A 26,878-nucleotide genomic window follows, 5' to 3' on the forward strand; every position below is an offset into this window, starting at 1 on the left:
CCCTCTTTGGGAACCTGGAGGGGTTCCCAAAAGAACCATCTCTTTTGGGTTTTGTGCCAGGCCCTGGCAGCTTGGCAGAAACTGCTGGTCTTAGAAACACCTCCAAAGAGTCTAGAGCCACACTCAAGGTGTTACATGTGATTGTTCCAGCAGGCAACTCAGTGTTACCAAATACAGACAGAACGGGACCTCAAAGAGAGGTACCATGTCACGTGTCAGAGTACTGGAGTCAGAGCTGGGTTCCTGTCCCCGCTTCACACTTTTTAGCTGCCTGGTAACTGCAGGCAAGACACTCAGCCTGTCTATTTGTCTGTCCTTCTTGATTAGATACAGATAATAAGTCCCTCTGGCCAAGAGGCTGATTGAGAGTCTTTTCTTTTCCTTGGAGTCTGAGTCTCTGAGGTGCAGTAGCAACATGAAATCAGCATCCAGGAAGGGCCCAACAACTGCACACCCTGCCTAGCTGCCTATCATCTCCCAACCCCAGGCAACAGAACAGAAGGCTGCCTCTGGGAAAGGCTTAGGGACGCTGGAGCTACAGCCCTGCACGGCAGTGCCCCTGCTTTGTGGCCTCAGCAGCCATAGCCCTAAACTTTGGACAGTCAGGGTCTCTGATCTGAGGGTCCCTCCAACTAAGATATTCAGAATCCATACAGTCTTCTCTTTTTCTTTAAGAGCAAAAACAGACTGACTGACACCCTTGGCTTATCAGGGCAGCGGAAGACAGGCAAGTAGTGCTGATGAGAAAAGCTTGACCCTGTCCTAGGAGCCGTGAGTCACCTGCATCAACCTGCCAGCAGTGGACTGTCTTGCAGCCTTGGAATAGGCAGAGGTCACTTGTCCCCTGGGAAAAGGGCAGCCTGTGGCTCAGGCCTCTAAGGAGCAGCCTCCAGTGAAGGAAGGGGGTCCCTTCCCCAAGGCCCAATCATGCATGTCTGTTTTCCTGCCCTGACTCTTTTTTTAATCATTTTTACATTTACTCACATGTTTACTTACATTGGTTGGGCTGCCTCCCCCCCCACATCCCCCCTGCCCTGACTCTTCGTAAGTCATCCCTCTGTACTTGCCAACACCTGGGGGCTCCAGCCCAGGGCTGGCCTTTCAGGAAGGGCTGGGTAGAGAATGCCAGTTTTGCTTGTCTGCAGCATGACAGGTCCCTGGGAACCCCAGAGACCTTATTCAGGGACTGAGTGTTTGTGTAGCACTTCTGTGCATCTATGCATAGCAGGGTGCCAAGTGGGAAGTCGTGATCTTGGCCATGTCACTTGAATTCTTGAGCCTTGGTTCCCTTTTCCATAAAATGGGTACCAGCGTGGAAGGGTTAATGGGAGGCTGAATGATGTCAGTCATGTGAGACACTTTGCCATGTCTAAGGGAGTGAAGATGGATTATTTCTGAGGGAAGAGAGAGAGGTGACCTGTCTACAGTCACCCACAAGTTCCAGAAGGATCCAGAGCTCAGATCCCCCACTGACCTCTACTGTGTGAACAGAGCCATTCTTAGAAAGCAGGGCAAACTGGCATGGTGGTGTGCACCTCAAATCCCAGCACTCAGGAGGCTGAGGCAGGAGGATCAAAAGTTCAAGACCAGCCTTGGCTACATAGCTGAAATCCTGTCAAAAAAAAAAAAAAGAATTTTTAAAAGAATGAAAGAGAGCTTGCATCCAGTGTGCACACTGGGGGAATGGCAACGTTGGCTTAGACTTGTGCTCAGTGCCTTGTACAGCAGGAAAGTCAATGCTGGGCATCTGCTATGGTCAGACCTGAACAAAGAAGGCTGTGTGCAGCTGATGAGTATTTTGGGGGCACTTGCAGGATACCAGGCACCGTGCTAAGATCAGGGATGCACCATCTGATGCAGTAGGTATGACTCCACCCTCTTGGGAAGAATGGGGACTGCACTTGGCAGACCCCTGGAGGAGCAGATGCACTGATCAGACCCAAGAGAGGTTGGGGCTGGGGCAGGTTAGGCCAGAGGTCAGGAATATTTAGCATGGCTGGAAGGGAATTGCAGCCATGATGGAGCATCGAGGACAATGAGAGATGAGCTGCAGTGCAATGGTATCCAGGGCTACATGGTGCCTGAGCCTGCAGGCTGAGTAGAGGAGTGAGTTTGTTCTGAGAGTATTGTCAGTTGCCCCAGGTCTGTCCAGGGATTGACCCTTTGGGATCTAGAAAGCTGTAGGAGCATTGAACGGGTATGTGTAAAGATAGTGGCAGGAGCAGGATGTCTTGGGAAGAAAGTAGTCCTGGTGTGAGAGAGGGATGGTGGCCTGGCTCAGGATCAGAGATGGACATCCTAGAATGAACGTTGGAGCATTCATTGGACAGGTGTGATGGGCTCCATGTGGGGAAGGAAAGAAACTGAGCCACCGAGGATGAAGCCAAGACTGATGGCCTAGCCAACCACGTGGCTGAGATAGGGATCCAAAGGAGATGCTGCAGGTGGAGGAATTTGGGAACATGTTTCTGGGCACCTTGGGGGGAAGGTATATTTTGACTCTTGGCTTCAGAGGTTTCAGTCTATGGTCACTTGGTCCTGTTGCCTTTGGGCCTGAAGTCCCCAGGCTGATGCCAAGGGGAAGAGGTCAGAACTGGGAAGAGAAGGGAGAGACACTAACAGCCAAGTGGAACACCACCTGGAGAAGAAGTAAGATGAGAAGAATGGCAGTGTGGGAAAGGGTGGACAAAGAAGAGCTACAAGGGAACCATCATAGTGAGAGGACAGGATCAGCCAAGCCAAAAGCAGGTGTCTCTGGAAGGTGGGCAAGAGGTCAGACAGGCTAAGGTCTGACCTCTTTGGAGGTCAGACCTTAAATCCTTTGGATTTGCTGCCCCATAAACTTGACAGCTGGACCATGGAGTAGTGAGGAGGGGTAGACAAATTCTGGACTTGCACTGTGTGTGGAAGCAGGGGAAGCTGAAGCTGCAGTGGGATTGGGGTCCTGGCGGCTTTGAAACAGGTTGGTTTGTGACTGGAGAGCACAGAGCCTGTGTCTGTAGGGTGGAAAGTGCCAGAGATGATGGTAAGGGTCCTCTGCACAGGCAGGAAGGACCTGACTGGAAAAGATGGAGGCTCAGCCTCAAGCAGGAGGAGGGTCCAGCCTCCACTATTGCCAGTTGCCCCAGGGTCTGTCTCTGGGCTTGGCCCTTTGGGAACCAGAAAACTGGACAAGCCATGTTCCTAACCTTCATGAGTAAGGAAGTCACAAGTTTCTGGTGTCCAACCAGGGCTGCCTTTTCCAGGTCCCGGCCTTTCAGAGGCCATCTTCATACTCTCCATGGCCTTCAACTGCTGGCCTTCCCTTCTCTAAGCTCTCTCCTCCTGGTTCCCTATTGCTCTTACCTTTGTCTGGGGTGAGTTTGGGGCTCCATTTTTTCTATCCACCCTTACCTCCAGGCCTCCCAGGCCTCTGCCTGCAGCACCGTTCATTCTCAGCTAGCTTTTTTCTCTTGAGTGGTCTCCTTCCTCCTAAAAATTCTGTAGAACAGACCCATGCCTCCACAGATCACCAGCAGTGTACTGGACACTTCTGCACATCTCATACTCAGCAGCTAAAATGAGGGTCCTTGTCACCTCCCTCCCACTCTTTGAATGGTGCCACGTGAGGGAGCCAGGTTGAAATCTTTGGATGTTAATTTCTCTCTTATGCTGACCCCTGCCCTATCCCCTTGGCCACCAAGGTCTCTGAAGTTCATACCCAGAATGCCTCTGAGTCTCCATCCTAGAATGTGTATCTAGACTCAGTCTCCCTACTCTAAGCCATTCCCATGGTACCCGGGAGGCATCTGCCTGTGAGAATTTATGTTTATCTGTAAGAAAACCTGGAGTAAATCTAAACTCAACGTGGCACTCAAGACCCATATTGAGGCAGCCTGCCCTTACTATCTGGCCTCGTATGTTCTTGCCTACCATACTCCAGGCTGTTCAACACCCCTGCCATTGCTGTAAGAGTCCCCCCACTTCTGCCCCTCACCGCCCCCAACCACTCCCAGCCCAGACTCCCCTTGTGTTTCCAGCTATTGGCACACACCTTCTACGGTAGTGACAGGTGTTGGCATGATTCTGTATATGCCCCCATCAAGGCCCCTGGAGGCCCTTTCCTCTCTCTCCCTGCCTTTTCTTTCCCTTCTCCATCTCTTTTCCTCTCTTTCTCCCTCCTCCTTTCCAAGACCCTGTGCCATTTAAGTTTGATGTGGAGAAAGAAGTGGAGGGTCCCAGGATAGTGACTGGATAGCGCTAGTGTGGCTTTGGACTTGGGGTGGGCAGAGTGAAACCAACATCTGAGATCAGCATGGAGGCTATGTGGGCAGCAGCACTGAAGGATACCGTTGTACTTGGTAGTCAGAGGGGGTGAGTGTCTGGACCCGCCAAGCAGGGCCCAGTGGAAGCTGGTGCCGGGTGGAGGTGGAGCCTCCAGTGCAAAAGCCATCCTCACTGTCTTCTCCCAGCTGGGAAAGGGTTCTATTCTCAACCTGCTTCCCCTGAAGACTGAGCTCCAGGGGCACAGAGAACATGGGAATCAAAATCCAGGTTTGGGCCCAAGAGGCCTACTGCATGAAGGTCAAGTTTTGTCCCTTAGGAGTCAGACATGACCCACCCCCCGCCCCTCTGCCCTCCTCCCCCACCCCCCTTTTGCCCCCTACCCCCCCTCCCCTTCCCCCCACCCCCCCACAAGCTGTGTTTGGCGGTAGGGTGCTCTTCTTAATAGCGAAACAGCCATTTCTCCACTCTGCCCCTCCACGGCCTGCAGTTCCTCCACTTGAACACAAGATGGCATCTGCCCCAGATCGGTGACAAGCTTTTCTCCCCACCCCACCCCCACCTGAGGACTGTGCCTGAAACTGACTGGTCAGTCTGTAAAGGCAAAGACAGGGCCCTTTAGACTCCTTGACTGTCAGTTGACCAAATCTTAGGTGACCAAAAAACAGTGTCCACCTGTGCTAATGTGCGTTAGTGTCTGTGAGTATCTGTGAGAGGGGGTGTGAGTGCGGGTATGGGGTGTGTGTGTGAGAGAGTATGAGTGAGGAGGAGGTGTGTCTGAGGGTGTGTGGTTGTGAGATGCGAGTGTGAGTGAAGGTGTGACAGTGTGAATGTAGGGGTGTCTGAGGGTGTGATTTGGGGTGAACGGGGTAAATGGGAGATGTGTGGGAGGAAGTGTGCGAGTGTGGAGGGGTGTGTGATTGTGGGGTGTGGTAGTGTGAGAGGATGTGTGAGTATGCAACTGAGTGAGAATGTGATGGTGGGTTGAGTGTGGGATGTGAGGCTTTGTAATAGTCTGAGGGTACACTGGGTGTGAGACTGTGGGGTGAGGATGTGAAAGAGCATGAAGTGATTGTGAATAAGAGTGACTGAGTGTGAGGGATGTGGGTGTAGAGTGAGTGTGTGACTGGGTCGTGAGGGGCATGAGTGTGGGATGAGAGGAGTGTGTGAGTGGGTGAGGGGGTGAGTGTGAGGGGTGTGAGTGTAGAGTGAGTGTGTGACTGCATTGAGGGGTGTGAGTGTGGGGTGGGAGTGAGTGTGAAGGGTGTGAGTGTGAAATATAGGGTGATTCACTCCTACCTGCTCTCCAAGAGCCACTCTTCCAAGGCCATCCTTATGCTGTCTCTCAATCCTGAGCTGCTGACCCCAACAGCCAACCTGGGATCCTTGCTGCTGTTACCTCTCCTGCCACCCCCCGCCCCTGCCCCTGCCCATCACATAGAGGTGATGGGCAGCTGTTGCCCCAGCGCTGGCTAGCCTCCTCGTGATGCCTTGCAGCAACCTGGGGCCTTGGAGTTGATAAGATGCCAGGCTTCCCTCTGACCTGTGGCCTATAGGCTCCACACCCTGACTACACAGAGATAGCACTGGACCACAGGTGACTTGCTGACACCCAGCTGGGCCTGTGGGACTTCTGACAACGGGTCTGGACCCCAGCAGGCTGCTAACTGGCTGCCCAGGAGACCCTGAGAGCTTCCAGCTTGTGCTCTCTTGTGAGGAAGAGAGCACAGGACCACTGGGAAACGATGGCAGCCCCTCCTACCTCCCTCACAGCACTATCTGGGAGGCTTCCTGATGGACTGCTTTCACATTTGTTGCCCCCTGTGGGAGGTGGACATGCTCAGGGCAGGAAAGTTCAGTTCGTGGTTCTGTCCCTTTCTGGCTGTGAGCTCTTGGGTAAGTGTCTCACCCTCTCTGAGCCTTGAGGTTGTACAGGTTCTTCTTTGTGAGGTAGTAGCAATTTCATTCAGGCGAAGTGTCCAACACAGAGGGCGTGCTTGGTGAATGGCAGCTGCCAGAGCCACTGCTGTTACTTCAGGGATGTTTCACTCTCTGTGACTTCTGGGGGGCCCACAGGGGCTGTTCTTTGTGGCAGAGTCATGGCCAGGGCTGGCTGTGGGAAGGAGGCTGTCTGGGAACCTATGGCTTCGCTTCACTGGAGGAAACACCAGCACCTGAGACTCTGGGGAGAAAGGAAGGTGCACTCCAGCTGTGCAAGGGCTAGGGCTTCAGGGGTCCTCGGTCGATCCCTGGGATAACAGTCCCTCATCCTTCCCAGCTCCGTGGTCTTCTCTGGTTCCGCGTCCTCCTCTCCCAGTGTCTGAACTGGGCTGGATACAGCTAGGAAGCGCGTGCATCTTCCAAGGTGGGAACCTGCCTCTTCTCCTCCTTTTTTGTTTTTCCTTTACATGACGCCTGTTGCTCATAGGTACAAATCAAACGAAGAGTATGTATATGTGCGAGGCCGCGGTCGAGGGAAATATGTTTGTGAGGAGTGTGGAATTCGCTGCAAGAAGCCCAGCATGCTGAAGAAACACATCCGCACCCACACTGACGTCCGGCCCTATGTGTGCAAGCACTGTCACTTTGCTTTTAAAACCAAAGGTAAGAGACAGTCAGCTGGGACACCACCTGCCTACTGCAGGGTGCTCCCCTCTGGGAGCCCTGGCTCACACCTCTTTGCTTAGAGCCTGGAGCACCCCCATATCCTAGGCTCCCACCCAACTTGGTGCCCATGGTAGAGCAGCAGCTCCAGACTGGGCAGTGGGACCCCATGGCTGCCCCAGTGGTACTCTTGGATCCTGCACACAGCCCTCCCCACGCCTGCACCTTCCTGCATCACCCCCACCTGGTGACAGTGGCCCACAGTTCTCGGTTTCCTATTTATCTTACCACGCCTTCCTTTTGCATGTCTCCTTAGCTGTTTATCCACTGAGCTGACGACCTCCAGCATCTGCACTCATCACTGCCACACTTGCATTTGGAAATCCATTCCACTCTGAGCCACTCAGCACACCCACATGGTCCGTCTCATGCTAGAGTTCCTGCCTCTACCTCACCGCTCCCACCGCACCTCTGCTCCACCCAGCTTCTCTGCAGTTCTTAGCGCAAGGCCTAGCTGTCCCCCACCCCCAGACTGGCAGCATGTAACTTCTGCCCCAGCCACACCCCACCTCAGTGTCAGGACAGGCTGTTGAGGGAAGCATCCCAGAGAGCTGTGATGGGTGATGACGGTCAGGCCTGCTGCAGTCCCTTCGGCCCTGGTGGGCTAAATGAGGTGGGCCCATAAAATTCTTGGATGGCACTTTTGCCCTGCAGGGAGGCCCTGCACTTGTTCACTGCCCTTTGGAGCTGAGCAGAATGGGGTGCCTTGAAGGGAGACCAGGGTCTTGACACCCCCGGTGGTTTCAGTCTCTTGTACTTTTAAATACCTGGGTCAGAATTTGCACACAGGCTCCTGCCTTCTTTGAGCAAGTTGAGAGGTTTCTCAAGGGACAGAACGCAAGGGCTTTGCCACTTGTCCTTTCTTCTGTTGGTAAAACTGCTCCCAGCAAAAAGACGCTGGGCATAGAGTTGCCAGCAGAGCCTCCGGCCTCTTGTAGCCTTCTGTTCTTTCTGTACTAGGCCAGGCACCAGTTTGTCACATCCCCTAACTCAGTGGCCTCCTCTCTGGCTGAGTTCCTGTTTCTGGTTGCCTGACATATTAGCTGAACCCTATCCTCCTCTGTCCTCTCATTATTATCTTCAAGCTGAGCTCAAATTTTGGGTTGGAGGGAAGTGTCCACTCTTGCACCTCCTTTTCCTGATCCTCTCCTCTCTGGGTCTCAGAAATTCAAAGGGTTCCCAGAGTAGGCAGATAGGCCTGGAGTCCTCATCCTATCCCACAGGCGCATCAAAGTTGTCTATTCCCAGAGCCCCGCCATGCCCAGGACAGCTCAATTAGGCATACATTGGCCCTGGACACAGGCTTTGTCCCTCACATGTCCCCTCCAGGCCAGTTGGGATTTCATGGAAGAGAGAGATGGGATTAATTGGTGGACAATTTAAATATCAGCCTTCAACTCTAAAAGTAGAAAACTTCTTGTCCAAGTCCTATGAAAGTAAAGAAAGTGAGCCCCGAAAACCAGAAAGAGAGCTCCCACCCAAGGGTATCACACCCTCATCTTCCTCTCTCCTCTTCAAGGGGCAATAAAAAGCTGTATCATGTGGCCTTGAGTGGGTTCCAAGTGCCTCCCCTCTTCCTGGCATGTGTTCAGGGGACCACACTGCTCTGCATGCAGATGCCAAGAGAGCCTTCCAGCTCCAGCCATGCACAGACCACCTGTGTCTAACACCCAGTCCTAGGGAGCTGCCTCCTCTGCCATGTGATGCAGGAAAACCCTACCCCATTGAATTCCCACTCTGTTCCTCTGTCAGGGCTGAGGAAAGTCTGGGGTCCTCAGGAAATCCCCCCCAAACCCCCTGCGCAGGAGGCACCTTCCTTGGAACCCACACCCTGCTGCCTGCAGCCCTTTCCCTGGATCTCTTTAAGCAACCACAGAGTCCAGAGGGTCCAAAATGCAGAATTTGAGCAGAAGAGCTGTGGGGCCTTCACATTTCTAGGGATGTAGGGAGGTCCCCTGAAGGAGGCCAGGCTGTGCTTTCAGGCAGATGTCATGAGCACGCTGAGCTACTCTTCCACTGTCCCTCCTAAGCCAGAGAGAAGTAAATGTGAACCAGTGGAATCTCACACTCTGTGCCTTGCCCCAAGGGACCCGATGGGTGGCAACAGACAGGAGCAGAGAGAGGCCCCCGTCAGGTGTGAAGGAAGAGCAGGATGCTGGATCTCCTGGCCTTCCCTGGAGCCATGGCTCTAAGGCGCTGGACCCTGTCAGTCACCAGCTGTTATAACATAGGGCCCTTTCTCTCCTCTTGGGGGCTATTTGCCTATCCCCCAGTCCACCTCTACCTCTCTTGCCTCTCACTCTTGAGTTTTGGATCAGGCCAGGCTGTATGAATTCTGAGGCTAGGCCTAGTGGGCCTCAGGTCCCCTGTCAGCACCTCCTGTCTGCACCTGTTTCTAGGGACCCTTCCTGTCTGTCTGTCTGTCTGTGTCTTGTCTCTGTGTCAGATGTCAAGGTGGCAGCTCAGGCCTCTGGGAGCTACCCGAGAATGGTCTCAGAAGGTGATGGTTGGGACAGGGTGGAGCTGTGGGCTGGCCGATGGAGGGTCTGTTCCCTCTTCTCAGATCATTCGCAGAGGCCAGCTGGTGGCTGTACCATGTATATAGACCCTTGTGCGACTGCCTCGGAGGACAAAGATGGCAGCTGTAGACAGGCCCATATCCATGAGGCCGTAGTGGGTTAATTGACTGATGCTCTTAGCGACGTTCTCCCCTCTTCCAGATCCCATGGTTCCATTAACCTGCCTCCTCCTCTATTCCAGGGCTGTCCAGCTCTCAGTGAGGGCTAAGGTGATGGTGAGAAGATGGGGACTCTGCCTGGCAAGCTGAGGCTCTGCCCTGACTGGGGAATGGTGGCCAGGCTAGGCCTGTGGCAGTTTGCTCCACCTCTCCATCTAGGAGGAGGCAGGGCTAAGAGGGGAAAGCATGGAGGGAGCCAGGCCACACTCAGGGCTGCTACCCAGCATCCACTGCTGTGACCTGCAATCACCTCCAACTGTCTGCTTCCTCCCTGCAACCCGTAGGGGGTGGAACAGAGGAGGGGCAGGCCTTCCGGGTAGGGACTCCCTCCTGCCTTCTTCAGAGAACACCCCCGAGGCCCAGGCTGAAAGGTGAAACCATCTCACCCTGGACATTATCTGAGCACCAATCCCTCCACACCCTGCATGCGTAGAGTTCCTGAGAGCTCAACAAACAGCAGTTGTCACAAGGGGTGGGAGCTGCTCTGCTGCCACATGTGCTACATCTTCACATGCTCCCTCCATAAGGTGGCTATGACTTTATAGTTATAGACGTGGGGCTCAGCAGCACCCCGCTAGCAGTGGCGGAGCCCAGGCTCACACTGAGACCTTCACGCTCCTAAACGATCATGTTTCAATTTTTTACCCCAGGGTCCTGAGACAGTGACTGTGGGCCAGGTGATTCACTGTGCTGGTTACTGGGAACTCTGCCAGCACCCAGGACAGCCAGGGATCCTGTCTAATGGTGTCATCAGCACCTGGGCCCAGAGTTAGGTCAGCAGAGGGCACAAGCCTCGCCTAGTTGGGGTTGAATTTCATGGTCTGCGAGGTTCCTCCCAACACTTTTCTCCTGCGATGTTTCCCGAAAGGTGTACAAGGGCTGTTGTACACCTTTTGCATGCTTAGTGTCTAGTACTGTTGGATAGGTAAAGACCTAAACCTTCCAGGCAAACCATGTGTGACAAATGAGGTGACAATCAGAATGAGCAATGCTCATGTCTTCTGTGGCCTAGGATGGTCAGGGAAGGGGCACAGGCTCCAGAACCTCAGCATGGTTGGTATCTCTGCTCCATGGAAGACCCCAACTGCCTTTTCCCACCTCCTTACTGTGCTGCTCAGGCTTTGCCTGCTCACGACAGTGAGGGTAGAGGTCTGCAAGGCTGACTAGGAGATCCCCTGACCACAAAAATGACTCTGGAAGTTATGATTCTTCTCCGCCTGTGGTCAAGAGTAGAAGAACAGGTTTCTGTCTAGTTGCTGCTGGAAAGGAGAGGGTTGTGGGCTAGGAGGAAAGAAGAGAGCTCCTCTCACGTCCTTGTCACCCTACTCATGACCTGAGGTCATGACCTCAGGAGTCCCAGCTTATGCTTCTCTCTCAACCTCTCACAAAATCTGGAAAATTCTCAGGAAGGTAAAGCAGCACCCTTTGGTTCAGCCATAGGCTCTCTCCCTGCTCACCCATCCACCTATCCCTTCTCCCAGTATCCAGTTCTCCCACCCTCTCATCTTAACAGTCTTCCAATTCATTTCTTTTCTGCTTGATTGTCTCATCCTGTCTGTTCCTCACGTTCTCTGATTTTTTTCTCCAAACCATCCTTCCATCCAACTTCTCATTCTTTTATCTTCCTGTGTGGCCTCCCATACACTCATATATGTAGGCATCCATTCACCCATCCAACCAGCCATTCTCCTATCATCCAACTCCCCATCCCTCCCGTCTGTTTACTGATCCACTTTCCATCCTTCCTTCTATTTATCTTCTTACCCACTCATCTACCCCCATCTGTCTATTCATTTGCTTATCTACTCATCCAGTATTCTTGTCCATCAGTCTATTTTCTTCCTACTCGTCCCATATTTCCTCTAGCCGCATATCATTCATCCATCTACCAGTCTCTCTATACATCCATTCCAGGAGCCTTTCCTCTTTCCATTCACTTCTCTTCTATCTATCCATTGAAATTTATCACTTAATAAAACCAATGAGACAAAGCCCCTCACTCAGGACACTTACAATTTACTATGCGATTGGCCATATGGAAAAACAACAATCTTCAGAGCATAGTTTGGGAGTAGCTTCTGGGCCCACAGAAACATCCTGAGGCATCTGCCTGCATTTTCCCCAGGCAGGCCCGGGAGCTCGGCCTCTCCTCCCAGAACATTGGTGGTCACAACGCTCTGTGACCTATGAAGTATCGCACATTGGGGGAAACTGAAGCTGTTGCGCCTGTTGCCCTGGCCCCTCAGAGGTGTGGTCCCTGCTCCCCAGACTGTGGGGCTGAGCCTACAACTCAGGACAGAGTCAGCCTCCCCTGAAGATTTTGTAAGCATGCCACAGGGCAGAATCTTGCCTAGGTCTTCCTCAAACCACCCTGAGCCTGTGTCTGCACGCACATTGACCTGGGGAAACCGAGGCCCAGAAAGAGGACTTCTCCAAGGAAGCTGGGCTTGTACCCCAGCCCGTGGCTCCCCTGTGTGGCCAGCAGACTTCCCTACTGTCACCTTTGGTCCTCTGTCCATTCCTAAGCCAGAGGACTGCTCAGTCCCCACTCACCACATTGATCAATTGGGAGCTTCATGTCATTCCAGCATTTGAGATGGCCAATGAGTCTGAGTTACCAGTTCCTGGACCCAGATTTAAATCAGAAGCAGGAAAAACCAAGTACACTTGAGTGGTCTTTTAATTTCTTTTTTTTTTTATTTGTTTTTTAACCAGCATCTCACGTCCTCATTATACCCTCTGTCCCCTCACAGCCCCACACCCTCCCCACCCCAGCTCCTGTGTTTCATCTTGGTCTGTAGTTCTGACTGCATGTCCTGGCATGAGCACTGAAGCAGGGGGTACCCTGGCCCCTGCCGAGCCCCTGCAGCAACCAGAGCCCTGAGCGGTCTGAGAAGCAGTGGCCTGACAGCTCAGTGCTGCCTGTGAATCCCGGCCCTCTTGGGCCCCTGCTCTGCAGCCAAGCCTGACTCTGTTTTCATTCCTTTCCAGGGAATCTGACTAAGCACATGAAGTCGAAAGCCCACAGCAAAAAGTGCCAAGAGACAGGGGTGCTGGAGGAGCTGGAAGCCGAAGAAGGTAAAGAATCGCTAGCCTCCTCCCTCTGCCTTCACTCCTTCTCCCCTCCTCCCCATTTCTGGCATCCTCTGCCTTCCTCCTTGCCCTCCCCCCTTGCCTTCTGCCCTCCTCTCTGCTGCTGCTTCCCCTCCCTTCCATATCCCCTCAAGCTTTCCTAATAACTGGGAACAAGGTTAAATTTCCAGAATGATCCCCCTCCCTCTCTACAGATGCTGTGCAGCATGGCTATTGTGCACTGCAGTCTACCAGTGCAGGTGGAGCACGGGTGCCCTGTGGGCAGTCGGTGTTCATTTACTGAGTGAATGAACACATGAGTAATTACAATCAACACTGGGCGCCCACTAATGTCAGGCACATTCTAAAGACATGCCTGAATTATCTCAGCAGACCTCCACAAGGGTTCTGTCGGTACTTACGCTAGAAGCTGCACACCCACGCTCATGCCTGCTCTGGCATGGGCCTGAATTACAGGCCTTTGGAACTGTAAGTGTTCCAAGAAAGCCAAAGCCAGATCCGACAGCCCCTGTCACCTCCCAGCCACATCCCACCACCACACACCCCAGGCATGGTCCTCCAGAACCAGAGGCAAATTAGAGCCAGTCTCAAAACAGGCAAGGGAGAGGAGTAGGTGAGTCAAAGGCAGCCCCAGCATCCAGGAAGGAGGCCAGAGGGGCTTTGGTGGGTGGTTAGGTAATATCTCCAGCAGTGACGAACCTCTGACCACAGAGTCCCTGAAATTAGTATCAGGACTCAGAGTATGGTAAACTTGTGTTGCCCTATTTCAAGTTGAGAAACAAAAAAGGCCCACAGCTGGGGCTGAGAAGGTCAAGGGCAGACTGGGCTGTCTTCAGGCATGAGGCGCACAGTGCAAGTGACGTCCTCTGACCAGCAGGACTCTGGTTATGTGCAGGGAACCGCCCACAGGGGTGCAGGGAGGCAGCGGTCCTGTCCAGGTCAAGCACACAACTGTGCAGACCAGGTGGGCACAATGCAAGTGAGAAGTGGCTGAGTTCTGGGAACATTTTGAGTCTGTGTCTTGCTGTCATATCATAGAGGGGAAAAGAGAGGATGAGCAGTAAAGGAACCAAAGATGACTCTGAGATTTATGACCTAAGAGACTGGAAGGTTGGAGTCAAGGCAGATTCAGGGAAGGGCATCCGGAGCTACTGTGTGTTGGACCAAAGCAGTGAGATGGGAGGACAGCCGAGAAGGGACTACTCCCCAGCATCTCAGCCCTGCCCTGCTGGAGATGAGGCTGTGTACTAGCGCCACCGCGTGGCAAGTCCCAACAACAGCACCAGGTCATGCATTTTAGTTGATGGTCCTCCTTCTGCTGTCCTAGGCCCCTGAGTTAGTGGGAGCAGATGAAGCTTGTTGAGCATTGGCCTTGATCTCAGCAGTGGCCAGACATCTTCATGTTAGTTATTGCGAAGGGGAAAGGGACGACCAAGCACAGGCATCTCTTAGATCCCTGCAGCATCCTGGATGTGGAGTGTGCGGCAAAGCATGTCATAGGCAGAGGACCCTTGGCTTCCATCATTCATGCACTGGATGCCCAAGACAGGCCACCACCTTACTTCTCTCAGTAAAGATAGTCTTTAGTGGCCCTTCTGATGGACATCAGGAGATGCAGGTCCTGACCCTCCCTCACCAGTAGCAAACACCACTCCTCCTACTTTCATCTGCAAAATGCTCACAACGCCACCCCCAGCTGCCTGCCTGTGAGATGGGGAGGGGTGGCTGGAGATAAATATTAGCCAAGGCTTGCTACTATCCCCATTTTGCAGATGAGCAAGCTGAACACAAAGAGAAAGTAAGCTAATGTCACAGCAAGGAGGTGGTGGGGCTTCAAACCCAGTCATCTTTTACTGCATCTCAGTGCACAAAATCATTTTAAGCTGTCAGCGTAATAATGCAAGGGTTGTGAACCTTTGTTCTGACTCAGTCAAGAACTCACTGGATGATCGTGGGTCTATCTTTGTCCTCTCTATGCCTGAGTTTTGCCATACATGAATGAGGGGCAGAGCTAGGTATCTCTTAGGGCCACAGTAGGCTCCTGCCAAAGTCCTAGACCAGAAGAAAAAATGCCTGTGGCCAAATTGCAACACTTTGACCCTCATCTCCATCCCTCCTCCCGTCCCAATGTCCCATTTCCTTCATGTCCCTGGTCCTTCTGCTCCCAGTTGCCAAGAGACCCTGACCTGGGTATTGGGAGGCCTTGTGGTCCTCCCTTTGCCTGCCAGCCCCTGACCCACCCCATAGATGTTTTACCTACATCTTTCTGAATGTCCACTTTGTCTGTTTTGGACATCTTTCTGCTGCATCTAGTTATTCACAAGTACTAATGCTGGGCTTTCTAAGGCAGCTAGATGTGGTAGAGATCCAAACTCAGGGGCACCAGAGGCCTGAGTCAGCTGCTGGGTCTGGTTCTCTGAGTCAGTAATGGCTGCAGTACTGGCAGATGCAGGTGATGGGACTGGCTGATGGCTCCACCCACCTGTCACCAAGCCCACACTCTGCAGGCTAGAAACATGAGGTCACAGCAGTCTCATGAAAGGCCAGCAGGACCCAAACCCTCAGGAGCCTGCCATGTGGGCCAGACATTAGCAGAGGTTTCCCTAGCAGCACTCAACTAGACTATTAGAGGTGACCCATCTGGTGGAAGCTGCCCCACAAGAAGCCACACCAGGAATCTGTTATTTCAGAGCTTCTCTCCCCAACTGGAAGCAACACAGGCTTCCACTGAGCAGTGGCTCCTCAGGGCAAGAGCATGGTAGGGGTTGGCCCTGCCCTTCTGCCTAGGGCCAGCTTAGCCAAGTCACCCATAGACACCAGACTCTGCCACCTGCCAAATGCTGCTGTACCAGCCAGGCATAGCCTGGTCACCCTGGCAGCCATGTGCTTGCACTGAGCATCACTCTGTGTACTGAGCTGGCCAGCCTGCCTTGTCTCAGAATAATAGATTTCAACATTAGTGGACCCATAGTGACTATCACTATTTGGTCCCTTGGTAGGTGCCAGGCCTGCATTTTCTCCTCCTAGAAAGCCCTGTGAGATAAGACTTCTGTTCCTTTAATAAAGGGAGAGACTGAGGCACAGCAAGGCAACATAATTAGCATCAGGTGAAGCCAGCATGGAGATACTGATGAAAACAAGCAGGCTGTCTTATTTGCTGCAGTTCAGTCTCAGACCTTCTACTACCTTACTTGGGCAAGTTACTTGATCCCTCTTACCTCAGTTTCCTCATCTACAGCATGAACATAACAATAGAACCATCTTCCCAGGGTTCTTTGAGGACTAGGTAAATTAATGTCCCTAAAGCCCTTAGAATTGAACTTGTACCTCGTAGTTAGTTAGGAGGCGATGGCCACTTACTATTGTTTACACAGTGTTCATATCTCTTACGTCACCCGGTTGCCTGCATTGCCATGGGTTTATGCTGAGTTGGCAGATGAGGAAACGGGACTTAGTGAGAAGCAGCCTGGGGTCAGTGTGGTCCCAGGGGCCAACTGTGGCCTTGGATCTCCTGTGTTCTCCCCTCAGGAACCAGTGATGACATGTTCCAGGACTCAGAAGGGCGAGAGGGCTCCGAGGCTGTGGAGGAGCACCAGTTTTCTGACCTTGAGGACTCTGACTCAGATTCGGACCTGGACGAAGATGAAGAAGAGGATGAGGAGGAGAGTCAGGATGAGTTGTCTGGGCCATCCTCAGAGGCACCCCCGCCCAGGCCACCAGCCACACTTCGGGAAGACTCCTCTCCTGTTCGGGGCCCTCAGTCCTCAAATGCCACCTCTGACAATGAGGCCACACGAGGCAGCTCGGTCTCAGAAGCCGAGTACTTGACAGCCAGCAGTTGTTCCACATCTAGCCAGAGCATCCCATGCCTTCCCTGGCTGGGACTGGCCCCGTTGGGCCTTGTGGAGAAGGACACAAGCTCAGCCCTGAGCTCCAAGGCTATGTCTCCTAGCAGGTCATGGTCCCCAAGCAAAGAAGCAGGAAGCCACACACCATTCACTCGCAAACACTCACTCACCAAAACCGACTCATCTCCCCAACGATGTTCACCGGCCCAAGAACCACAGGCCTCCCTCATGAGCATGCCTGGCCTCCAGACAGGCCTGGGAAGGGACATGGGTCCTCCTCCTTGTGGGTCTCCAAGACTGGATCTGTGTCCTCCCACTACCCACCCCGTGGGAAGAGAAGTACCCCCTCAAGCGCATCAACCCCCCAAACTCGAGGGTGCCACAGACCCATGCGCTCCCAGATACTCGCCCACCAGGAGATGGTCTCCAGGTCAGGCCGGGTCACCACCACAGTCAGCGCTGCCAGGGAAGTGGGCCCTGGCTGGGCCAAGCAGCTCCTCAGCGGGTGAGCACGGCCCAGGGTTGGGGCCAGCTCCGCGGGCTTTCTTCCTGCCCGCGCCTCTACCTCACAAGCTTCTTGGCAGAAGCCCCGAGACCTGCGCCTCCTCATGGGTGAGTTCCCACCATGGCTTTCCTGGGGACTGGGGGCTACAAGTTCACACCTCTGAGCCTCACACCCAGAGTTGGACAACTCCACCAGCTCAGTAATTATTGAGCAAACATTTCTTGGGCCCCTCTGTGCCAAGCATCATGCCTCATGCCTTAAACCAAATGGTTTTATACTTTGTTGCACCCTCAAAAGCAGTAAGTATGAGCTTCAGAGCTCATAGGTCTGGGTTCTACCCCTAGCAAGTGGTGTGACCTTGAACATGGGTGCAAATATATGCACAGTCCCCACCTCATCCCACCCCTATCCACTTGTATTCTTTGAACAAATGGTAAAGCTTAACTAAAATCATCACCATATCCAATGTCACTGTACCAATCCCATCAGGAATACCACAGCCCACACCATTCCTGTCAACCATGAGCAGTCACCACAGCCAACATTGCCTCTGTCCCCACTGCACCCACTGCCACCACTGATTTCTGGTGTCCCATCACCAACATGGCACCTACCCTGATGTCATGCTATCTTGCACTACAACCATTCTGTCACCAGCGCTGCCACAGTACACCACTGACAACACCATCATTGCTGACACTTCTGTCCCGTGTTGTCATGACCCCAGAGGAGCACTCATTGAAGCATCTTTCTTGATTGTTAATTTGGGGGTTACGTGAACATTGCTGTTGGTGGAAACTCCTGTGCAAGGGTGACGTTGGGTCAAGACCGTTCTAGGAGCAGAAGAGGCAGCAGAGCCAAGATGGAAGGCAGGCCAGGGTGATGACAGCACCCCTTCTCCTAAGCATCCCATCCCACAGAGGTTCTGGCCAGGGGTGTGACAACTGGGGCCAGAGTATGCCCATGGTCACCGTAGGTAGGGTCAGGGATGAGCCATTGGGCAGCGCCTTGGGCAGCGAAGTAGAAAGTCTGATTCTGGCTCAACTCCACTGGCCGCACTCAGTGATCTCAGGCCAGTCCAACCCTGAGCCTCTAGACTTTGGCCTTCTATGTGCCAGTGTGTAACCCTCACCTTCCCCTGTCTCGTTTTCTGACCCCAGCAGAAGGCCGAGTCCCGAAGTCCATCCTGCTCACCTGGCCCTGCTCATCCTTTCTCCTCTCGACCCTTCTTCTCCACTCCCCATGACTCCCATGGTCACATCCTGGCCCGGACAGAGGAGAACGTCTTCAGCCACTTGCCTCTGCATTCCCAGCACCTGACTCGCTCCCTGTGCCCCTTGATTCCCATCGGTGGGATCCAGATGGTGCAGACCCGGCCAGGGGCCCATCCCACTCTGCTCCCAGGACCCTCTGCATCCTGGATCAGTGGTTTCTCAGGGGGAGGCAGCGATCTGACAGGAGCCCGGGAGGCCCAAGAGCGAGGCCGCTGGAGTCCCACTGAAAGCTCATCAGCCTCCGTGTCCCCTGTGGCTAAGGTCTCAAAGTTCACACTGTCTTCGGAGCTGGAAGGCAGAAACGACCCTAAGGAGAAGGAAAGGACAGGCAGAGGCCCAGGAAGACCTCCTGACTGGGAGCCCCATAGGGCTAAGGTGCCCATGGAGCCCACGCCCGCACACAGTCCCTGTACCTCACAGCTGCCCCAGGGCCACCAAGTGGCACAGTCCTGGAGCCCCCGCTTGGAGTCATCTCACACACTGGCCAACCCTGAAGCCTCTGCCTCCCCTCCACTGGACCGCAGCAACTCCATGGGCTGCCTGGCAGACGCCTCCACTCGCTTCCCAGCCCGGAGGAGGAACCTCTCTGGGGAACCCAGGACCAGGCAAAGCTCCCCTGAGCCCTCAGGTAGTGGGGAGCCCAGGGTACCTCCACCCCCACCCAAGGACAGGGGTCCCCCAAGCACTTAGCCTCTCTCCAGCTGCTTCAGCATCTGGCTTCCAGTGCTCGGCAACAGACGTTTCCAGCCAACTTCCTCGAGCCATTGTGCTCCCATGAGCTCCCTCTCCCATCTGTCCATCTGTCCACGCAGCTTCTGCTCAACCCCCCATCTGTTGTATCTCCCCATGTATGCAGTTACCTGTGCCTTTTTCTAGACCTTTTGTTGCTTGAAAAGAAACAAAAACAAATCACACACACATACGTAAAAAACAGAATAGACCCAAGAGGAGCTTGAGGCTGTGAGTAGTTTGTGCTTTGGGAGAAAGGCTGTGGAGGGCCCTTCTCACCACACCACTGCAGCCAGCAGCAAAAAGCAGCTGTTTGCTGAGGAATGGGAATGCACTGAGGAAAAGAAAAAAAAACTTTTAAAAAACATATAATTAAATACAAAAGCAAGCACTCCTATGTACAGAGGTTTCTGGTTCCTAATCATTGCTGTTGTACCTGTCCCCAACTAGTGATCCCTCCTCTATGCCAACAGAAGGACCAGTGGCCTGAGGCAGGGGACCAAATGCAGGCAGAGACCACCCCCCCAAATCATCTTCTTTTTTGTTTTATTCTTTGCAGGAAAAAGAACCAAAAGTTAATTTTGCTAGGATTTTTGTACAAAATAATAGGAGTAGATAGAAGGGAGGGGCTTGGTTGGTTTCCCCAAGGTTCCCAGACCCTAGGTAGTCTTGAGTTGTGGGCCTGTCCTGGCACATGACAGGTGGGCAAGCCTCAGTGGCCCTGGCCCCTTCTTTCCTCACCCTGCCAGCCCCTTGGGCTGATAAAGGAGACTTAACCATCACCTGGCTCCCCAACACCTGACCTAAACCTTTCTTTCCTGGCTCTGGCCATGGGCTACCTCCTCTATGCTCAGCACTGCCCATAAGGCTAAAGTGACCCAGCCCAAGCCTAGGGACTGTTTCTGAGCCTGGGGTTTGGGTTTTTATTTCACTGTGGTCCCTGGGACAAAAGAGGCCCACTTCCTTCATGGATGGATTACATATGCAAGTCTGTGTACATACACACAGGAAAATCTAGAAAGAGAAGATAGTGTTTGCTTTTTGCTCCAGCCTCCTCAGGTTCTTTCCTCTTGACCTAGAAGATTTGTGAATTGCCCCAAGTCGTTTGAATTTTTTCCATTTCTGGGGGCAAAAGCCTGCTTTATAGGAAAAGTGATATGACCAGAAATTTAAATCCCAAGTTGAAATATGCAACTTGGCCTCCAGTATGTTTACCCCATATAATTAAATGTAAAAGCAAGCACTCTTATGTACAGACATTTATGGTTCCTGTTTCCATCTAGGAGAGGTGGCTTTTCCCCCAACCTTCCAGAAATGATTTTCTTTACTTTTGACAAGAAGGAGAAAGCATAGGAACCATGGTGATATCCCACCCAGACTGAGGGTTGAAACCACCTTATACAGAGCAGGAACCTATCTGGTCAGTCCTAGAACTCAGCCAAGCTGTGTGGTCAGAGGGCTTGTCTGAGGGCTCCGGAGCTGGGGAGCTGTTTAGCCAGGAACAGTCAGGTAGGGAAGGTTAAGACACATCTGTGAGCTCCCTGTGCTTGGCCATCCTTCCCTCTGCCTCTAGTTCAGGGCCTTTTCCTGCCTGGTCCCTGCAGGATGGGCACAATAGCCACAGGTCCAGCCTCTAGCCAGACCTCCTTGTTCAGTCCCTGCCTTGCACACAGCTTTGACAAAACAGTCAATAGGACAGGGCCTCCCTGGGGATCCACTGTGTTCCAGGACGCTCAGAAGTCAGGCTAGCGTATAGCTCTAAGCCACTTGATTCAATCTAGAGTTCCTGCCCACCTGGAAGAAGCCAGCAAGCTCAGCGTGGACCGTACCAGTTCTGTCTGGGTATGGTAGGGGTGTGGCTCATAATCATAGGCCAGAGGCCATGGCACTTCTCTCTGCCTTTCACCCCTAACCCGTGAGGGCCACAGATTGGAGACTCCAAAGCTGAGGCTTGGGAACTGGAAAAAGGGCATTTCCTCTGCCTAGGGTAGAGCCTTCCAAGGCAAGATCTTCCTGCCTCTACTACGGGACTGGCCCCTGACCTTGGGGGTGGCCCGCAGCCCTCCACACCACCCTGTTCTCTTGGGTATCACTCCCCCTGTACTCAGCCCACACACCAAGGTCCCCTTCCTGAGCAGCTTCGTAATGGAAGGTGTGTCTCGGTCCCCACAGTCACCCGAGACATGTTTTTACAGGACAAGGACAAAATACACAAGAGTCTGAACAAAGGGCTGCTGCCCCACATGGATGCCCAGAGGGACAAAATCGATGCTATACCAGAAACTGCTCTATCCCACTGTCAGACTCTGCCCCCTCCCCTGAGCCCAGCGCCCCCGGGTCACATGTGTACCCTTCCAATCTGGAAAAACTCACTTCATGCACACCTTCTGGGCCCCCTGTCCACTCCCAGCCACTTCCAAGTTTCTAGTCTGCCTCTGAAACTTGTCCCTACCCCAGCAGCAGCAGGAAGCAGTGCTGATCTGTAGGTACAGACAACCTGTGCTCGGCTCTGTCGACATTGTGCCAGATGGCCGTTCCTTGCTACAGACTAGCTCTGGTCCTTTGGTGTGGCAGTGAGCAAGGAACAACTTGCCAAGGTCTCAAGCCAAACCCTGCCTTCTGCTGAGAGTTCCCGGTTACTTGTCCCCCAGGCCTGCCCTCCAGATGCCCTTCATGCTGGGCCACCTCATAGACTCTCCAAGGGCAGGCTGTCCTGTCCTGCCCTGTTCCATAGCTTACATTCTGGTCCTAGCCATCAAGACCCTCCAGGGGCCTGACAGCAGCAAGCTGCCTGCTCTCCCAGACTCAGAAGTCCCTCTGCTTTCCTCAGTCAAAAAACCTCTGAAGAATTAGCTTCCAGGTTCCTGTAGACGCTGCTCCATTCCCACTCTGCCCTTTGGAACAGGAAAAAGCAATACATTTGAGCTGAATTTCTCTCTAGTCCTTACTCCAGACGAATCTTTCTTAAGCAAAAGTCCTGGGTGAGCTGTCCTCCTTGGAGACCGATGTACCTTGTTGCCCAGAGGATAAAGTTCCTGAAGGCCCGTGCCACAAAAATCTGCTTCCGTGTTGTGAATCTAGTCTGCTTCCCATTAGCAAACCGCTTCGGCATTTACGATCACTTTACTAAATCTAGCGTTAAAGAAAAAGGAAAGAAACAGAAGAAAGAAAACCAGTAGACAAATGTAAGATACATGCTCTCTGTAAGATAAATATTTGCCTTTTTTCCCCTAAAAGGTGTATGTATTCTGTATGTGAAATTGTCGTAGAAAGTTTCTATGTTCTTAAATGGCAATACATTCCAAAAATTGTACTGTAGATATGTACAGCAACTGCACTGGGATGGGGTAGTTTTGCCTGTAATTTTATTTAAACTCCAGTTTCTACACTTGCATCTTGCAATGTTGGTATGGTATATATCAGTGCAAAAGCAAAAAAAAACTTAACAAAAAATTCATGCAGGTCTAAAGCACAGAGTCGTCTGACATACAGAAGGAAAAACATGCTCAGTATTGATGTGTGTGACCTTTGTTGTAAATTACATCTGTACTGTGAATGAGAAGTTTTTACAAGTATAATAATTGCCTTTATTACAGCTCTGGCTGAGTGTTCAGCCTGAGGATATTTTTTAAAAAAAAATAGCACGTTGGAATAAATTTGAAAATCCCAACATAGCCTTATTTGCCTGGCTCATAGTTTTCTTGAGGGTGGTAGACTGTCAGAGTTGGGGGCACACGACCTCCCAAGTGCTCATTTTACTACAGAGCAATCAGGCCCAGAGAGGGGGAGTGACTAGGCCATAGTCGCCCAGCCCAGGACTCCCTTGTAGCCCTCATGCACTTCAAGCAATAAAACACCTAATCCATAGCCATATCACTGGGGCCTGCATTTGTTCTCTAGGGCTGCTGTTAAAAATTACCACAAACTAGGTGACTTTAAGCATCAAAAATGTATTCTCCACAGTTCTAGAAGCCAGAAATCCGAAAACAATGTCAGCAGAGTTGTATTCTTCTGCAGGCTCTGAGGACACTGTTCCCTGCCTTCTTCTAGCTGCTGATGGCTTCAGGCAGGCCTTGGCTTTCTTGGGTTTATACTTAGCACTCATCTATGCTTCCTCTTCATCTCTGTGTCTCCTTTGCTCAACACATGCTCATCATTGGACTTATCTCAGATCCTTAATCACATCTGCAAGGAACAAGGTCTATTACCTTGCAGACAAGGTCACACCAGTTCTGGAGTTTAGGATGTGACAATTTTGGGGGAGGGGAGGAGGGGGGGCACTGTTCAACTGACTATAGGAAGAAACCTGAGTTCAGGTCCTGGCACAGCCACTGCCTGCCTATGTGACCTTGGACAGATCACCTCACCTGTCTGTGCCTGTGTCCTCATCTGTAAAGTAAAGCATAATTCTCTATGTCCACAAGGGGAAAGGGGGAGTGAGGGTTAAATGAGATGGTACATAGAGGAAGGCCAACAGAGCTTTGAACATGATGGTTCTCCCAAGGCCTGGCATAGGGTGCTGGGTGTCAAGGGTAGCCAAAGAGTTGATATCCAGTTCCTGTATTCACCACTGAGCGCCACCATCCAATACCACAGTGAGCAAGAGACACCATCTACTATCAACCAGAAAGCTTCCATCCCATCAGGCCAAGGGGAAACTACTGTGATGTGAAAGAGCAAGCACTCTAGTTCACAGAGAGTCAGAGCCCCTGGAGACCTTTCCTGGAAAAAACCCACAGCTGGTGCAGGAAGACAGTGCCTCAAGAAGGAGCAGAGAAGCATGGACAATCCAGAGGAGCCCTTAGGTCACAGCACTGTCCAAAAGTTCAGTGCTAATGACCTAAGTTTGTTTGGACAAATGGGGACACAAGCTGGCTTAGCACTGTTCCTGGTACACAGCAGGCCCTTCGCTGAGCTCTGAGTGGTGGGCAGAGAGCAGTGGTTGAAGAGCGAAGAGAACGTGAAAAAGGGACACCTTCCCCAAGGCCCAGGGTACAGGCAGAGGCCCCTGGTCAATAGCTGGAGGGGGACGAGGTCCAAGGGAAGGAGGACCTCCCCTTGGATGATGGGGGCAGATGCTGAAGGCTGGTATGACCAAGACGCAGGGCCGGCCAACTTCCCCCATCCAGAGCCAAGGAAAGCAGGAGGGAAGAGGAGCAAATGAAGTCAGCATGTCTTCTGGAGATGCAACAAAGTGGGGTTACCTGAAGAAGTTTTGGGGTTAAGATTTGAGAAGGCACAAGGAGTAAGTGAAAGGCCCCTAAGGGAACAAGGCAGGCATCTGCATGGGACTGGGGACTGTGACGGCCATCTGCTCTGCTGTTGGTTTCTCCAGTAGCAGTTGGCATCCAGGCTGCAGGCACCAAGAGGTGGCCAGTTAAATTCACCCAGAGTATGGGTTCTGTCTGCCCATAGTTCTGAGGGACTGTGGGTACAGAGGTGAGAAGAGTGGCAAGTGAAGAGGTGAATCTACAGGCTGCTGTATCCATGGGCTGGGAAGAAGTTAGATGGAGTTGCTGATGCAGAGGAAGGTCCATGGTCGCACAATGGGAGTTCAGATGCAGATAGAAGACAAAGCTATGAGCTGCTATACCAGAGTGAGACATTGTGGGTGAAAATAGCAGACTGTAACTGCTGGAAGTGCAGAGGCCAGAAAGTGAGCATTGAAGGTGCTGGGAGGGCTGGGCGGGTGACAGGTGAAGTTATTTCCGATGATGGCAGGGCTGAAGTGGAGATCCAGGTTGGGAGCCAGGATACATCAGTTAGGATCCATTCTGCTAGGATGAAGAAACAGGTGGCCGAGGCTGAAGGCAATTAGAATTTCTTTCTTTTCCTTTTTATATGTTCAGTGGGGTCCTGCAGGGGAATTCTGCCTATCCCAGCAACTCGGAGACCTAGATAAATAGCTGCTCCATTTCTGTACTCCTCGACCCCAAACACAGAGAAAAGGAGCATGTTCAGTATGGCACATTAGCAACCATCATCCCATCTATTCACATCACTGACCAAAGCAAGTCATGTGGCCAGGCCTAAAAGAGGAGAAAGGCAGTACTTGGAAACAGCCCAAAGGACAATCATACAAGGTTAGGACTTGGACCAGAACTGGACCAGGAGGTGAGCAGATGTCAGCAATGGGGTAGGGGGAGGTGGCAGAGCAAGATGGTGTCAGCTCAGAGGGGCTAGATTTTAACAGAGAGTGAGTAAAAATAAAAATAATAACAGTCCAGAGGAGGCCATGGGAACAAAGATGGCAGCCCACATTAGAATTATGGGATGTGGAGGGAGGGATAAGGAACGACTAATGAAGCAGGTGCCAGGGAGCATGTCCTGGGACAGAGGTGGAATCTCAGTCCAGGCCAGTGGGAAAGTGGAGCCCTGCCTAGCCCCTGAAGAGGAAGAGCATAGGACATGCCCAACCCTACATCCAGCATTTTACAAACCCAATTCGTATTTCTTACCAGAATGGTGAGTTACTGCTCCCATTTTTAGAGAAGATGGCAGCCACAGGACTAGAACCTAAGGCTGGCTCTAATGCAGCCCTTCAGGGACCTGGAGTTCCTCCTGGCCCTCCAGCCCCACTCTGGCTGCAGCACAGTGCTGGGTTTAAGACTGCATAGCCACTATTGCACAGGCTCCAGCTGGGGCTCTCTCTAGTAGCTGCCAGACCTGTCAGCAATGCTATCTGGAAGCCACACTGGGTCCCTATATCTGAGACCACAGGTGCAGGACTGACCAGTAGATGCTGCACTGGGATGCCAGAACTAGAGGAAGCATGAAAAGGACCTGTGAATTCTGTGAGGTCAGCCAGCTGCCCTCCTCATCTGCCACTGGTCCAATGCCCACCAGTCACCTCCATGTCACTGGCCACCAGGCCTCTAAAGTGGCTCTTCAAGGGTTCTAAAACCCCTTCCCTTTAGAAGAACAAAACAGGATGCACATTCCCAGTTTACAGATGGAGAGCCCAAGATCACATCCTGACAAGTGACAAAGCCATGAGCCTATTACATATGACTGGCGTCTCAGGAGGGCATAGGCTGAGCTTTGCTGCTGGTGAGACCTTGGCCAAGATCTGCTGGACCCCTGTCAGGGCCTGGCTGAGTCCACAGAACTGGGAGATCTCACCCTCAGACCTAAGCCTGCACCCTCTTTGGACTCAGAACCTGGGGAACCATGCTTTTTCCTGGAGACTTTCAGGGACAGGTCATTGCAGGGAAGACTGTGTCAGAAGGCCAGGCTAGCCTGAGGCAGGAGTGAGAGGAGAGAAACAGAAGGAAGGGTCAGAGGGAACAGGAGTTCCAAGGAGGCTCAGCATGGGTGTTGCTTGGGGAACCCTGGGAGAAGGGGACTACATCTCCTTTTACAGACTAGGGAGCCTGGGCACAGAAAAGCTCCCCCAAGGTCATCATAGTAAGTGGGAGGATCCTCACCTTTAGGAGATGACTAGCTTCCTATGGAAAAGAAGTCTAGGCCTCTCTACTACTGAGCTGCCCTGGATCCTGGATTTTGGCCAGGGGACCCCAGCCTACATAATCCCCCAAACCCAACCTCGCCTCATCCATCTTAGGGAGATTCAACTACCAACCACCCCTTTTCCAATAAGAAAACTGATGTCCAGAGCTGGCAAGAGTTGGCCCAAGGCCAAGATTAGGATTCTCAAACCCTCCACAGAGACACCTGCACCAACCCACCCACCGCACCTCTACCCCAGGCCTGAGTACTACTTCCTGTCTGTCCTGCCCAGCTCTGCCTTTTTAGGAAAGGAAAA

At 52.5% G+C, this 26,878-nt stretch overlaps 1 protein-coding gene across 2 annotated transcripts in view; it reads left to right on the forward strand.

Moving 5' to 3' along the window:
* Positions 1 to 22,787, forward strand: part of Hivep3 (HIVEP zinc finger 3) — a 118,603-nt gene extending 95,816 nt beyond the window's left edge. The window contains exons 5-8 of one of the 2 annotated variants that reach the window (XM_020167989.2): positions 6,692 to 6,867; positions 12,656 to 12,742; positions 16,286 to 17,217; positions 18,271 to 22,787. In XM_020167989.2, coding sequence (XP_020023578.2) covers positions 6,692 to 6,867; positions 12,656 to 12,742; positions 16,286 to 17,217; positions 18,271 to 19,074 — 1,999 coding nt within the window. In that variant the 3' untranslated portion in view covers positions 19,075 to 22,787. The remainder of the gene's footprint in view (positions 1 to 6,691; positions 6,868 to 12,655; positions 12,743 to 16,285; positions 17,218 to 18,270) is intronic. The other variant, XM_074080436.1, reaches the window with a different exon arrangement.
* The last annotated feature ends 4,091 nt before the right edge of the window (positions 22,788 to 26,878 follow it).

Source organism: Castor canadensis, chromosome 7 (genome assembly GCF_047511655.1).
Source record: "Castor canadensis chromosome 7, mCasCan1.hap1v2, whole genome shotgun sequence".
Lineage (NCBI taxonomy): Eukaryota > Metazoa > Chordata > Mammalia > Rodentia > Castoridae > Castor > Castor canadensis.